The following is a 15,364-nucleotide window of genomic DNA, read 5'->3' on the forward strand; positions in this document are numbered from 1 at the left end:
TATTATACAATAAGCATTTAAGGTTACTTTTATTTACAAGTTTTGAAAAATGTACAGTTTTCTTACATGGGTTACTTGTGCAAAGGTATACTTCTCAACTAACAGACCAATGTGCACACAAGACACTGGAACAGCGGACAACACGCTTGTAGGCTTCATCCCACACTGCTGCATAATGTACTGTATCCAGAAAGGTACAAACTGAGGCTTACAAAAATGTGAGTTGAGACTTACAAATGTTTGTTGTTTTTTTCAAAACTGGAAAAAGAACCAAAAACCTTTCATAAAATTGAAGAGAAATTAACTGAAGCATGGAGCAGTCTCTCTCACACACACACACACCACACAGGAGTCTATGAAGAGCAGGAACCTCCTAGACACTTGAACACCCACCACATGCTTCTGTACACAAAGCTTTCCAAGAGGCAAAGTTCAATCTAGGAGAAGGCTGAAACAGGAAGTATTGCTACCAGGAGTAATCCCAGCTTCAGTATTTTTAATGTTTCCTTTCTTATCCCTTAAAAATATTTCACTCACTAGCAAACTCATCCATGAGCCCTTTAACTTAAGTACCACAGCTCAACATCATTACGTCCATTCAATGCCTTACTGAAAGGACACAGAAGTCACCTACTTCAGCAATATTCCCTTTCGTTATGTCCTTTAAAACCCTATTTAAATAAAAGCCAAAAGAAAGAAAGAGAGGGAGGGAGTACTCTGCCTGTCACCCAACATAATAAAGTACCAAAACTGTAGTGATCTATGTTATCTTGCACCTTACGTGCAGAAGTTGCCAGCATCCCACAGTTTCATTATCTGATTAGTTGAAATGGAATCCACTTTTGAACTTTCTTACGATTTCCTTCCCAGTTTAACAGCTGATAGACCAGCTCAGGACAGACTAGGACATGAAGATCATTCTTCATGCAGCATGTACAAATGCAGTGAGGTCTAAACCAACAGTAGAGGTAAAGTGACCAGCCTGGACAGATCAGCACTTTAGTAATACCAGTTTAAAAAAAAAAAAAAAGTGTATGTATATAAACATCCCTTTTATCAAGCTACACGTAAGCATCACTGTGTAGAAACACAATTACAGTTAAAAGCTTAGTGTACACTACAGAAATGCACAATACTGCCCTAAAAACTGGAGAGGAACCACAGAAAATGAATTCAGCATCAGTAATTCTTTTGCAAGTAACCCAAGTACAGTACATTTGACTTCAAAGTGGGTGCTTTCTGATGTCCAAGGAAGCTTCAGCAGGGGAGGGTGGCAACAGCACAACAGCTATTTTGCGTTCAAAGTAAATGCAGTGATGCTTGGGAGGAGGAAGAGGACTCAGACACTTCATATACTTTTTTCCTCAGAGTGTTCATTTGCATCATCCTGGGTCAACAATCACGCCAACTCTGTTCTACTATTGCAGAAACCCGTTTTTCATATTCCCGCTTATTCTCTTGGTATAGTTGAGCTGCCTGGCTGTTTGCTGGACTGTTGGGATTCGGCTCATCCAACAGAGACTGTTCAAAGAAAAATTGGTTTCAATTTCTCATTAGAAGATTTGTGGATGTCTTTTGCAGCAACTGCTTTAAAAAGTTGTGGCAGGGTCCTTCAGTTTATACCTGCACATCATCAAGTATTGCAGCAATTATCAATTCCCCAGGCCTCAGGTTTAAAAACAAGAAGCCACTGTGCAGTTACTGCTACCAAACTAATACCACTCTTAAATTCCAGGGGGGGGGCCAGGAAGGGATGGGACAACAAGAACTTAGCCCAGAGCAGTGATTCTCAACCTTTTCAGTCATGACACCCTTCCACCTCTTTGAGTGTGCTGGCATCCCTGGTTAAGATCCACTGTTGTGCTTAACTCAACCCTCGGTGGCTTTCAAGTGAGGGTGTTGCTGTCACTGTAGCCAGGTAAAGCAAGCAAATCTGGTGCACAGCCAGACAGGCTGCAGCACATGCTCATTCTCCTGCCTCATTAGGGTTCTCTGCAAACCCTAAAGCAGGCAGGAGAGCTGGTTCATACTTCTGCTGTTTCTGGTCTGATTGCATGGTGTCTCCTAGAAGCAGGGCATGAGGAGCAAGTTGGGGTATAGTGGGGAGGGCAGCACCCCAGCTGAAAACTACTGCTCTAGAGAAAATAAATAAAATGAAATAACCAGCCACCTTCACTTTAAAACAAGGACTAGGAAGACCCAACATAAAACTCACTGTATGAAGTATCATCACTTTATCTCCTGCTTTTCCAAAAAAAATTTCTCTGAAATTAAAGCAGTCTGAATATCTTGATCAAATCTGCAACATGGATAGAACACTGTATGCTGAAAATTACTGCACAGTACAGGTACATCTACACATGCATGCCTACATTGCACAGTAACTATGGTGACTTGCACCAACTTGGGCATAAATTTGCTATCTGCATGATGCAGGTAGCAAATTTACACCAACTAGTTACTGCACAGTAAGGCACGTGTAGACACCTTACCGAGTGGTGTACCCTGTGTGTGTGGATTGACTTGGAACCAACTTTAGTCCCAAGACAGTCCACACACAGTGCTGCTGTGCTGTAACACCTGCATGTGTAGACATGACCACCATCTACAAATTTTGACAGTTTACTTAGCTCAGAACTAGTCTCTGGTGTGTGCGTATAAAAAATTTTTTCTCTTTCCCCCAAAAGCCAGGATTACAGCAAGCGCTAGGAATGTCTTTTTTACCTGTATGGATGTTAAGATAGAAGAGACATCATAGGTTGGACTCCAACGATTCTGAAGAATATCCAAACATATACTACCATCTGCATATACTGGAAAGGGAGGAACAAGATAAAAGTTTAGACATACCCTGAAGATAATGTTTAGCAAAAGGGTAGTTTTTTTAAAAGCCCAGATGAGTTTCTACTCGGCAGTTCCTACTCTCATGCATAAAACTTCAGCACAACAGATGGTGGTAGTTGGGCAAATTAATGGTACTCAAAGTTTCAGAACAAGCTAGAAGTCAGTCTCCCAAGAGCCAGATTTGCTCCCAACAGTTGCCTAAAAGGGCCTTTAGTAAGTTTCCCAATTTATGCCTCAACAAGCTTTTTACTTCTCTGAGACTTCATATTTAGATGCAAAAGCTACCATCCACCCTCTTATTCAGGCACAGATTACATAGCAGGAAGTATTTCAAGGCAAAAATCATGCAGGTGTCAACTAGTAACTAAACAAGGAAGAGTAGCAAAGAATTAAGGGAGATAAAGCTGATGGCTTGTTTGATTGCCACTTAACATTCCAAGTGATCATTCCCCAACTAATTTGGGACAGGGTGGGGGAAGAACCTCCTATAGCTAGGAGTGCATGTAAACAGCATGGTCATGCATTAACTTGGAAAATTATGGTAGTTGTTTCATTTGTGTACCCAACAAGTTAATTGAAAAAGGAGGACAACTGAGATGCAATCTGACATTTACTTCCACATGCACACACCTGAACCAACAAAAGAATTGCTATTTAAATCGGGACTGTTCTTTGCATTCATAAAGATGGTGCATCCATGTACCTACAAGGCTATTACACACACACCCCTACCTCCTCCCTCCCTGAACTGCAAGAGTTATTATAAGAAGAGCTGATATTATCCAGCACCCTGGTACTGAAGCATGATGTTTGACAGATGAGCATTTCACAGAAATCAATAAAGTAGCACTAAACTTTGCTGCCTATAAAGTAACAATTCACAGGTATGACAGTAAAAAAAAACAAAACCACAAAACCCAAAAATAGCATGGGTACAATTCAAACTATTCCTTTTTGGCTCTTCTATTGACATCTATTCCATCAAGCAACTTAAAATGGTTCACTGGCTTCCAATTAATACTATAATTCCATTAACTCCAGTTTTGAAAGCAATGCCTCTCCCTGCCCAAGCTCTCTGTGAAGATTTCCAACCTCAGATCAGAAGAGTCCTCTAGCCAGGCAAAAAGATTATAACTTCTACCAGAAGGGTCATAGCCAAGTAGAACAGGAATCACTTTGGATCATGCAGCATTGTTCCACTTCAAGTTGTGAACAAGGGAAATCCTTCCTTCCCTCCCAGAGTTTTAATGCTGCTAACACCTCCAACTGCCTGCTGACCACAGAGAATGAAAGCTAGCTCCTTCACATAAAGCACATACTAGCAATATTCCCGTTCTACAAAGAACAGCATAGGTCATAAGCCAGACTACACTTGCATCTTATATGGGTACTTACCGTTTGGATGAAACATTTTAGAGACAAATCTAACAGTAGGTGGCTTATTCGGATATTCTTCTGTGAATTCTATTGTAAGCTTGAAAGTTCCTGGAGTTGAAAGAAGGAAAAAGTTATGATGGACATAGAGAGGTCCAGTTAGTTGCCCCAAAGTAAAAAGACAGACAAAATGTGATCGTTGCTAAAACTCCATTGTGCCCCTGCTCCGATCTCTTGAGCATGTCGGGAGTAGTGCAAGTACACTATTTAATAGCTGGGGGTTTTGTGTGTAAGAAATCCAATTCTAATGCCCCAATAGACATCCATAAAACAAAATAGTGGCTGTTCTAGCAAGTCCAAAAAAAGTTGCTCTTCTCTCCAAAACAGATTTAAATTCAACTGCATACTACTGAAAGTGGAAATTTTCTTCTGTTGTTTGTACCAGCAATTTAAATATTATAAAATACATAAAATAAAATCCTTGCCTCATACACTTTCTAGATCAATGTAGCTTTTTAGTGGGGTTGGAGTGCTGTAATAGCTAAGAGCATTTGTAACCACCCTTAGACATTAATTCAAACCAACACTCTCTGCAATACTGGCTCTCCAGAGCAGATTACCATAGATTCTGCCTATGGGACAACGTGAGAAAGTTTTGGATACTTAAGTGTTTGCCATGCAACACAGTGCATCAGATAAGTCAACATGGCTTGACACCAAACTTTACCTCTCTCATGGGAAGAACAGACCACAAGAAATAAGATGGATAATTTTTAAAGTTCAACAACCCTAACAGCCTGCATTAGCAGAAGCTATTTTAATCCTCCTTAGACTCTGAGGACCTGGGAAAATAAGTCTGGCAAATAAGCTGTGTATGGGAACCTGGCTTCCATTTTGACTGGCGACAGAAATTCAAAGCAAGTACCTAAGCAACTACAGAAGCTGAATTGCTTGGAAAATGAACCCCTTTCCCCATCTAGCATAGCATGCCTTTAAAACACACCCACATACTTGTTTTAGAATGGAAAGAGGTTAAAAGCCAGCATTGAACCCATCTCTTTATTTCAAGCTAAGATTGCCTGCATCAGGAATGTATTCTTGTACCATCTGTTACTGCTTGCAAGCAGGTGCTAAGATAAAAAGGCAAACAAATTCTTACTGTTACTTGTCTTCTAAGGTGTTCTACCTGGCCTGATCACAAACCTGAATTTGGGTACTCAGAGCTCAAGACCCATAAGGTTTAACTGGTAAGAAAAAGATGGCCTGTGCCATGACTCGGACTTTGTTGCTAAGTTTACTATTAATAGCAGCTGCTGGTCAGCATCAAGGGACAGCAAAGGGTCAGGTCCCTTCCTTTCTGGCAGAGCTTAAAAAGGATCAACATGATGCAGAAACTGTAGCTTGTCCTTATGAACCAGGAAGTTGGACTGCAATTAGAGATACACATGCAAGTACATTAACTGGGTTTCTAGAATGTGGCTGGTAAGAGCACAGAAGCTTAAATACAATGATGGCCTCGGAGGCTGCTTACAGATGTGAAAAAGAACAACAAACAGAGACAACAACAAAAAGAAAAACAGTGCATTACTTTTAGTTCAGTGCATCCCTGCCACAAGCACAGCGCGTGCCCAGAGGAAGCATCGCATCAGTTTGACCCCGCTCACTCAACATCTGTATGGATCGTGTGCTTCAGCAGGGCTTTTTGGCACTTCTATTTAATAGCCGATTTATCCAATTCAATCAGCTATTAAAAGAGTGCCCAAAAGGCCTCACTGAAGCACATGGTGTATACAAATGCTGGGTCAAACTAACACGATGCCTCTTTTAGTAAAGGTGGGGAGGCAGCGGCTCACGTCTGTCAGCAGTCATATTGCTTGCCCTGTGTACAAGTGGCATATACTACAGCAAGAGAGTCATTTAAGTTTCTAATGCTACTTGGAGAACAAGTAGTGAGATGACATAGGCCCTGTATTTCATTTTTTTGCTTTCTGTAACGGACCAATTAAAGTGCACTTCTCACATTGGTGGAAATGCAGTAATCTCATTTAAGCCAGGAGTGGGAGAGGAAGGTCAGATATCTAGGCCTAGAAATTCCACTGGGGGGGAGGAAATCAACATGACCCCAAGAAACCCATTTTGGCTGGACAGAGCCCTCTTGCTAATGGGAGAAGTACGCTTTTCCTTTTCTAGAATGGAGTAAGTGTCACAACCTTGCTAAAAGGGCAATACCCACAAGAAAAAGCTTTTAATGGCATTTCAGGTATTATACTCCCAATCTGAGGTTCCTACAAGAAAATCAAGCTACACTGCCAAATCTGCTGCAGTTTAAGAAGTCCCTTCCTACTTTGCAATCAAAACGGATACACATGAGGCTCAGGACTATAAGCACAACCCCTCAATGGTGCATTTCAATAGACATGAAAGGACTTTCCAGATGCTCCTGAAAGACCACTGAAGGGTTAATTTCAGGACCCTGGATAAGAGGGAAAAGCAGAAGAAGCCAGTCAGGCAAGGAACAATAAGCAAAGCCCACAAAAAAACAAAAACAGTGCCAGATTGGTGAGAAGAGGGGTCCCCAGTTGTCCTGCTATAAGGACTGCATGGCAAGACTTCAGCTGTCTAGCTCTTCAAAACAGAACAGCCCTGCTGGAAGTTGAACACCCCCATTTATTCACTTGTTTTGGGCCTTCGTTTAGCAACAAATGGTTCTAGTAAAAAAAGCCAAAAAAAGTTGTTTCAAAGACATTATACCGAGGTTTTAATGAGCCAAGCTACACATCATTTGCATCCAAAATAAGTATGATGCTGTAATTTGAGCTAAGGGAGAAGACCTAAAAAATTCACATGCTGGTGGTCCACGATGAAGAGTTCTGCTGACTCAGCAATGTTAGAGGATGCAAGATGACAGTTCAATATATGCTGCCCCCTCCCTGGATGTAGCCATGCCAACAAGAGGGCTTCTGCTCACAGATCTTTCATTTTTCAGGCAGGCAGCACAGTACACCCTTCTGCTACCCCACCCCTCATCCCTATGAGGGGGCTCTGCTAACAGAGCTGGGCCAGAGGCCAGCCCTCTAAAAAGAGAGAATCCTACACAGGTGGCAACAGCACAAGAAAGCATCTTAAAAGACAAGGCCTGGGGTAGGGGGTAGCAGATTTTGGGTTTTGTTTACTTGAAAAAACAGGGGTTTCCAATCTACCCAAGAGGCCAAATGCAACTAATCTGAATGCTAAAAATACTCAAAGGCAGATGCATGGTCCTCTTGCAAATACCTGAAATCTAACTGGCTAAGTCAGGCAAGGAACACCTTGATGCAACCTCCAAGTTTAAAACCAACTTAGTCAACCACTGTACTACCAGTGCAGGCCCACCAAAAAAAGATACAGCTCTCATGAGCAGCATTGCCATGGATGGTAATACAACAAGAGACTGTTTAGACTGACAGTGTTTTAGGTTTAAATGTGAATAGCTGGAGAAAGGTTTCAGCAGAACAGCAATGCAGGATGCAACTGGGACAACAGCTCCCGTAAGTGAATATCCTCAGTGCAAGACCAAATGTTACAGATTAGCTGCTAAAACCTAGAACCATTTTCCTAAGCACAAAAGAGTTTGGGACTACAAATACAGAATGACTCACAACAGAAATGTGTGTTACCTTTAAGCAGCAAAAAATTTTGTGGGTGGTATCTTGTATTGGATAGAGTGCATGATTGGGACAGACACAGGGAAGCTTTCAGGTATCACAGTATCCTCCCCTCAGGCCTCTGGGAGAGAAGCCCACATATTTCATTTACACTTGGAGTGTTAAGCCAGTTTTTGTTCCATCTTCTGTTTTCCTCTGCTATGTGGGATTCTCTCCCAGATGCCTGATGGAAAGGATACCGTGATACCCAGAAGCTTGCCCGTCTGTCCCAATCATGCACTTGATCCAATACAAGACTTCACCCACAAGAATTCTTGCCTCCTGGACCATCACAGTAACATCACCTTTGTTAAAACAATATTCATGCATGAATGTATAGCTTTCAAAGCACCATAACCTGGGAAAAGCTTCATGAAGACACTGCCCTACCTATGGTCAGGTCACAAATGGATGAGGAGCTACTGAACTTCAGTAGTTAGTAAGCTACTTGGGCCAGGAAAAGAATGGGAGGTAAAGCAATTCAGGTGGGCCTGTCTGCTATGCATTATCTTTATTTTAGGGGGTCTGATAGCTTATTACAAAGTTCACCCAGACAAAACCCAGAACATCAGAAGGGAAGGGTTCAAGTCTGAAGACTATAACAGCGATTTTGAATTTGGTCAAGGTTGGTTGTTTTCAGCGTGAGACAACTCACGTACTGATTCAGGATCATACCTTTTATCTCGCTTGTTCTGATAACAGAGTTTGTCTCAAAGTGTGGCCAGAAAACTTGTGCTATAAGCTTTGAGCAAAGCTAAATGTCTCCCTCGCTAGCCTAAGGACATCCTTTACTAAGGACCTAGTAAGAAGAAACACTAAATCTACAGATGTGGGTCCATCTCTGGAGACCCCACTGAAGAATGGTGATCTGTATTATTGCTCCAGAACTCAGAGACATGTTCCCACAGTTCTGCTTCCCTTAACCAACAAGCGAGTCAAGACAAGGAATATCTTCATGGGACCCGACTGTCCTGCAAGATCCCTTGACATGGGAAACCCTTTGCCCACGATTACAACGTATTTGAAGGTCATTTAGGTTAGGGTCCCATCTCTTCTTTACAGGCAGAAGAGGCAAAATCCTGATTTCACTGAAGTCTGATAATACACTGATTAAGTTCAATGGAAGCAGGATTTCACCCAGGAAAATCTGCTGTTCGTACCTAATACTTTAAAGATCAGCTTTTTAAAAAGGATAATGCACTGCTGTCCTTCAGAAAAAAAATAGATCTGCTGCAGTGGAAATTTCATATATATTCCAATACATCCCCAGGCCAGGAATCTGAGTGCATCCAGATATACAAGAGCATCTCTGAGATGTAGTTTTCATAGCAGTTAGAATACTGAAGTCAAGGACCAGGAAGGCACCTGCAGTTGGGAAATCAAATACTCAGAGTCCTGTCCTGACCAACTCCCTTACTCCATCAAAATTACGATGATTCAGAACCCAGCCCAAGCCACTGGTAGAGTCGAATACCAGATTTGGCAGCACTGTTACCTATTCCAGTTACCAACACTTTACTGATGGAATACTTGATGACTGGGACCAGGCTCCAGTGTAGTCTCTGGTGACAGAGATAATGGTATTCTCCAAATACAGCAAAAGCACAGTAAAAGAATATTTAGCATAAAGCAGATAGGTCCCAAAATGAATATAAGCCTCTCAACAGTGAATAGCAGAGTAGAGCTTCAGATCACAAATTGAGGCCCTTCAAAAACTAGGGCCATTCAGAAGTAAGGAGGCCCCAGGCAATGAAAAACCATACGTCATTATTCCATTAAAGCATGGATACTTGCCAAGGCCTTCTCCATATACAACCATATTCCAGTGAAGGCACAATAATATTCAAATCTGAGACCTCAGGTGATCTCAAACTACTGTATCCTTACCAAGCCAATACTGTTGCAGAAAGTGGCTCCAGAAAGATGAAATCATACCAGATGCATCTACACATGCATGAATGCATTTTTCCTAATGCCCATTACATTTAGTACCTCCAATGTGAGGTATTAAAATGTGCATTAGGCTGCCCTAACATGCAGTACTGCAAGTGCACACTTTAAAGACACTTACTGCGTAGTAGCTTATTTTACTGCAATTAGCATGGTGGGTTTTTTTTACTGTTCATGAAAGTGTTACGTAAAAAGGGCTACTGTGTTTTAAGACACGTGTAGATGTACCCATCGAGTGCCTAATTTTTGACCTACGGAAGAGAGGTCCTTACTTTGACTGGCACAGCCCGGGGGGGAAGGAAGAGGGGAAGGGGGTTGTCTTCCTTTAGCATGGGGCACAGTCCTTTACCTAGGATCTGCAGGGCACATACATAAGCTTACTTCCTATTATTGCAAGGGCAATGAGGACACTGCCAATGCTTTAATCCACAGCATTTCACAGGCTGCTTTTGGCATCTCAGATTTTGTTCCTTTGCTTGTAGGCAGCCAAGTTAAGGCAGCAATTTGGGAAAGTCCTTTAGTTAAGGAGAACTTACAAATGCAGGAGACCAGATACAACAGGACTGGCAGGAACCTCCCGAGCTATGTTCCTAGTCCTCTAACTTTAGAGTGAGGCACAGCACAAGGTAAAAAGGCACCAGCAAACCATTCAAGTGGGGCAGACATCTCCAGGTGCCAACACATACAATTCTAGGCAGCAAGATAAAAAAAGCTGTACTGTAAGAAACAAGCGTTTTTATGCCCTGCTCACTTTTCCTGCCTTGGGTATTAAGAAACCCAGTACACAACCTGTGCCAGAACACCTGTCCAAGAACGTTAGCTGAGGAACAACCCAGCAGACAAGAGGAATAACCTACTGTTAAAGCACACAGGAAATATACTCCACCTACCAGGAATGCATGTAGCCTTGGATTCAAGCTGATTAAGGCTTGAATGCTTAGAACCTTAGGGATTTAAGATCAAGGCATAAGGGGAGGAAAGGTGGGAAGAGGGAAGAAATCAATACTTAAAAGCCCTAGATAGCATTAATATACCAGCACTTTCAAAGCTGGTCGACCAGCTTCAATACATCTGTAGAAGATCTTCTTGCCAAAATCCTTTGTTACAAAACATCTCAGTAACCCCAACACTGAACTACAAAACAAGAGACAACAAACAACTCTCAAGATTGATACCATTAATTCACAGGAGCCAATTTCTCTTCCTCCAAGTTCTGATCCATTTCTGAGATGGCTGTGCATCATGAAGACAAGACCTGTCTCATCACTGAGACCTGTTAAATACTAGTGTATTAAGGCCCAAGAGACTAAGGAGAACTTCTGACTTCAAACAACCCCACAAATAAAGAAAAGAGCTACAAGCACCAGGCACTGCAGGAAAAAAAAGGGAGACCAGCCCCTAAGCAGGAGAGCTGGAGGTAGTCATGTAGTTTTGTGGCCAACTAAGGACAAAGAAAGCAACTAACTAGAGTGTTCTTGGGCCCGAGGTACTTTAAAGGGAAAGCATGAGCTCAGGAAGACAGAGCCCTCAAGGCAAACAGTTGCTCCCTCAGAGGAAGAAAAATTTTTAGAGCTAGGGAGTCTTACCATGTAATTCATGATGAAAGCATAAGACTCTATACTAATTGTAGTCCTATACTAACACCTTTACAGAATAAAGTGTATTACTGTTTCTAGTTGTTTATTTGCTTAGGTCTAGCAAATTCAGGATAGATACTAGATCCTTCATACAGCATCAGAAATGCAAGCTTCAGAGAATAGCAAGCAAAGCTACAAACACTGATGAAGTTAGGAACAAACGTATTACAGGAAGATTTCTTTTAAAAAGGAGAAGCATAGCTACTTTCAGTTTTAAAACTGAAAGTAGCTACAACTAGACTAAGGTAAAGAACGCCCCCCCCCCCACAAACTAGTGTAGCTCCTGTCCAGGAACTTCAAGAGCAGGTTATTTTAACTGGATGAACTGACTACAGAATCAAACTAACTTTGGTACACCATGATATGTCTTAAAGTCACTTTCAGGACATAATCAGTATGACAAAAAACTTTCGAGAGTTGAACACTGTTTCACCAACAGACAGAAAGATTCAGAAAGTAGAGAGCAGGATGACAAATCAGTGTTAAACAAAAGGGCACAATGGATTGACCATGTATGTTTTACGTGCTAAAAAACAAAAAAACCCAAACAACCAAGCCCAGCTAACCCAGGTTGATGACAGACATGCCAACAGATCTTCAAGTCAGTCTTGTGGCCAAGTAATGACATGCCTTCATCCATACAGCACTTCGCATTTGTTTGTGTGCTACTGTTTCACTGTCCAATTTCACATTTAGGAAGTCAGACTTGGGAAGAGGGAGGGGAATAAGGAAGGAAGGAAGCTTTGCAGGGATCAGGGATGTAGCACCACAGAGCAGTTTTAAGGACAGAAGTTTTGGCGGGGAGGTGGGCAGTGGTCGTGCTTCCCAGGGCTGCGGAGGTCCTAAGCTGAGACCTGTTGCAGGGACCCAGGAGCAGGTCACACTGGGAAAAACAAGAAAAAAACCCAACCCTCCAAAAAACGAAATGAAACAAAACAGAACAACCCCTGTAGCTTGGCAGTTAGCCGCACTTACCATCCTCAAAGGGAGTCCCTTCGGGCCTGGAAGAGAAGAAGGAAGGGGTGAGCCCAGAGGAAGGGTGAGCACAGCGCAGGGGTGCCCCCCGCCCACCCCGCCCGCAGGGGGCGCTTGGCCGCGCATGCGCACTCACCCGAAGATGACGGCGTTCCACACCATGATGTTGTTTTCCGAGGGGGCGCCGCTCACGCCGGCCGGGGGGTCTTCCTGCAGCCTGCGGGCACGGGCGCGTCAGCGTGGCTAAGCTCCGCCCCCCGGGCCGGCCGCAGTTGGCGTAGCCCGCGGGAATCACCCCCCAGCAGTCAGCATAACCCTGGTCCCCCCTCCCCGCGCAAACGGCGTGGCCTAACGCTACGCAATCGGCGCAGCGCCGCCACTCCTGCCGCCATGTTGTCCGGCCCCCTCCTCTCCCGGCCTCCCTCCGCCGCTGGCCTCGTTACCTCTTGAAGTCCCGCATGAGGCGCCTCCGGGCCGGCGTGGACATGGCGGGCTCAGGGTGACGAATCGCTCATACACTAGCCCCGGGAGCGAGGAAGCGGGTGCCTAGGGACACCACGACGACGAAGGCGACAGCAGCTGGCTCTGACTGAGGCGGCGGCGGCGGGGGCTGCCGAGCGATACCGGGTCGTACCACTGCGCTGGCTCGCGGGGGGGGAGGCCGAGACGGCGCCTCACTCCTCCCGGGCAATCCCGGGCTGTACCACTGCCGCGGGGAGGAGGAACCGCATGCGAGTGAACCCGACCGGACCCTACCACCGCGGCGCCGAAGCGCGAGGTGATGCCTAAAGGAATCCGGGATGTACCAAGTGCCGCCGCGAAGGAGAGGCAGCAGGAAGTGAGACAACACCACCGACGTCAGCGGAGAGGGCGTGTTCTTGTCATTGTTCCCGCCCGGGGCGGGGCTGGGGGCGTGGCCTCGTCACCTGCTGCCCCAGGTGAGGGCCGGACAGGGGCGCTCAGAGTCTGTAGGGCGGGAGCAAGGCTGGAGGGCAGTTTCACCCGGTGAGTCACGGGAATCAAGCCACTTTATTATCCCTGACCTGTCCCCCCAGGCCACCCTCACCAACACGCCCCCTTGTTTCTAGCCCAAAGTTGCCGAGTTTCAGCCTCCAGCTGTTGGATCCACTTTGTTCTTGTCTACTCAATCGAAAAGAACCACGATCAAAGTTTTAGGCAGGCCTTAGCAGTTGTAGACTGGGATCAAGGCACCCCTGAGCCCTCTGACAAGCTCTTGGGGTCTTCGCAAGGTTTTCCAGTGTTTTAATCATTCTGCTGAAACCTCTCCAATTTATCAACTGGAATACAGCTGTAGGGGGAACACGACCTGACAATTAGGAACAAAGAAGCTGCCTGCTCAGCTATCGATCTGAGGGAGGATGTGTTTATGGCAGTAGGAGGCTGGGGAAAGCCTCGCTTTCCTTCAGGGTGAAGTGGCCTCCTACCAGGAGGGGTGGGGCACTTGGATGTCTGCCTCCCCTGTGTTCTCTGCTGGAAACCCGAGACACGCGTTATTTGAATAATTTCCAGACCTCGCTACATCAGAGATGCAGGAACAGTGATTGTGCAGATGTGAATCTTCACAGTCTTTTGTTCCCTCTGTGTGCATCTGGTGAGGGTGTGTCATGATGTGTAAGAGGCAGGTCCTAGATTATGTTCCGAGTGAGACTCATGCTAAATAGTTTTTCCAGTGAAATTAATTATTTGCCTTTCACAGTAGGCTCCATTTTCTTCTTTTTGTAAACTCCCAAATCATTTTACCTAACAGGACATTCTCTTTACCCATACAGTAGGTAAGAGTAATCACTTTGATACAAATACCAGCATTCTGCTAATTACGTTTGTTAATGTTACAAGGTGGCGAAACATTCTCAGTACAGAAAAGGATCACAATATCATATTCTGGCATATTCAGGCAAAATTAGATTGGGGGATGTCAGGAACCAATGTGATATGGCTGTGAAAAAGAGAAATGGTATCTTAGGATGTATGACTTGGTACAGTAGATATAAAGGAAAGTATTAAAGCTGCTGAACAAGGCACCAGTGAGACATCATCTAGAACACGATGTAAAATTCTGATCATGCTTGTTGAAGAAAGATTAATTCAGACTGGAGCAGGAACAGAGAAGGATTACTAAGATTGCAGGGACTGGTGAACCTATTTTATGAGAGAAGATTAAAAGACCTTGTCATATTCAAGTCTACTGAATTGTAGGCTGATTCTGGTGATGTCGCTGGGAAGATGCTGCAAGCTGAGGTGTTGCCTGGGCTGGTGTTTCTTTGAAACCTGTATCCCATTAATTATTTTCACCCAGAAAAATTGCTTTCTATATGTGTTCTAACAATAAATTAATGACATTCTTGCCTCCCTTTGAGGATTTTTTTTTACCTGAATGGCTTGTGTCTGGAAAACCAATGTTTCTCTTTGATCCCTTGACTTACTTGTCATTTCGCTCTTTTGCTCTTCATGTTTCCTTTAGGGAGATACTCTCTTCCCTCCACATCAGAGACCTTTTTCCCTCTACGTTGTGACAGAACTTAAAACTTAAGAGTCAAGCCCTTACTTAGCCTACAGAAGTTGGGAATTGAGAAATGATCTCTCAGTTAAACTTTCTAGTTAGAGCCAAGGGATCTGCAGGAGCTTGCATGCAGCTCCATAATGAAACTTGTTTTAGTTCTTTTAATTCATGTATGTCTGTGTTTAGTGAACCTGGCAATCTCTACACAGGAGATACAGGCATTCCTTGTCAATGGCATTATCTTTCCCCTAGAATCACATCCAATCAGGATGCCAGCCATTAGAGAAGAGGGTCTACTGCTTCTTGCCAGGAGGACAACATAACCCATGCTGTTGTTCCCCTGTAGAAACAGGAACCTTAGAACTTCCTCCTGGCCCATT

At 44.0% G+C, this 15,364-nt stretch overlaps 1 protein-coding gene across 1 annotated transcript; it reads right to left on the minus strand.

The window, feature by feature from the left end:
• Positions 1–13,052, minus strand: UBE2A (ubiquitin conjugating enzyme E2 A). Its single transcript, XM_019540222.1, has 6 exons — positions 12,907–13,052; positions 12,600–12,680; positions 12,464–12,489; positions 4,240–4,329; positions 2,725–2,813; positions 1–1,521 (listed from the first exon to the last, which is right to left on the minus strand). Exons 1-6 carry the CDS (start codon positions 12,948–12,950, stop codon positions 1,393–1,395), a joined length of 459 nt encoding a protein of 152 aa, XP_019395767.1. The 5' UTR covers positions 12,951–13,052; the 3' UTR covers positions 1–1,392.
• Between the last annotated feature and the right edge of the window lie 2,312 nt (positions 13,053–15,364).

Source organism: Crocodylus porosus, unplaced genomic scaffold (genome assembly GCF_001723895.1).
Source record: "Crocodylus porosus isolate Cpor-Errol unplaced genomic scaffold, CroPor_comp1, whole genome shotgun sequence".
Lineage (NCBI taxonomy): Eukaryota > Metazoa > Chordata > Crocodylia > Crocodylidae > Crocodylus > Crocodylus porosus.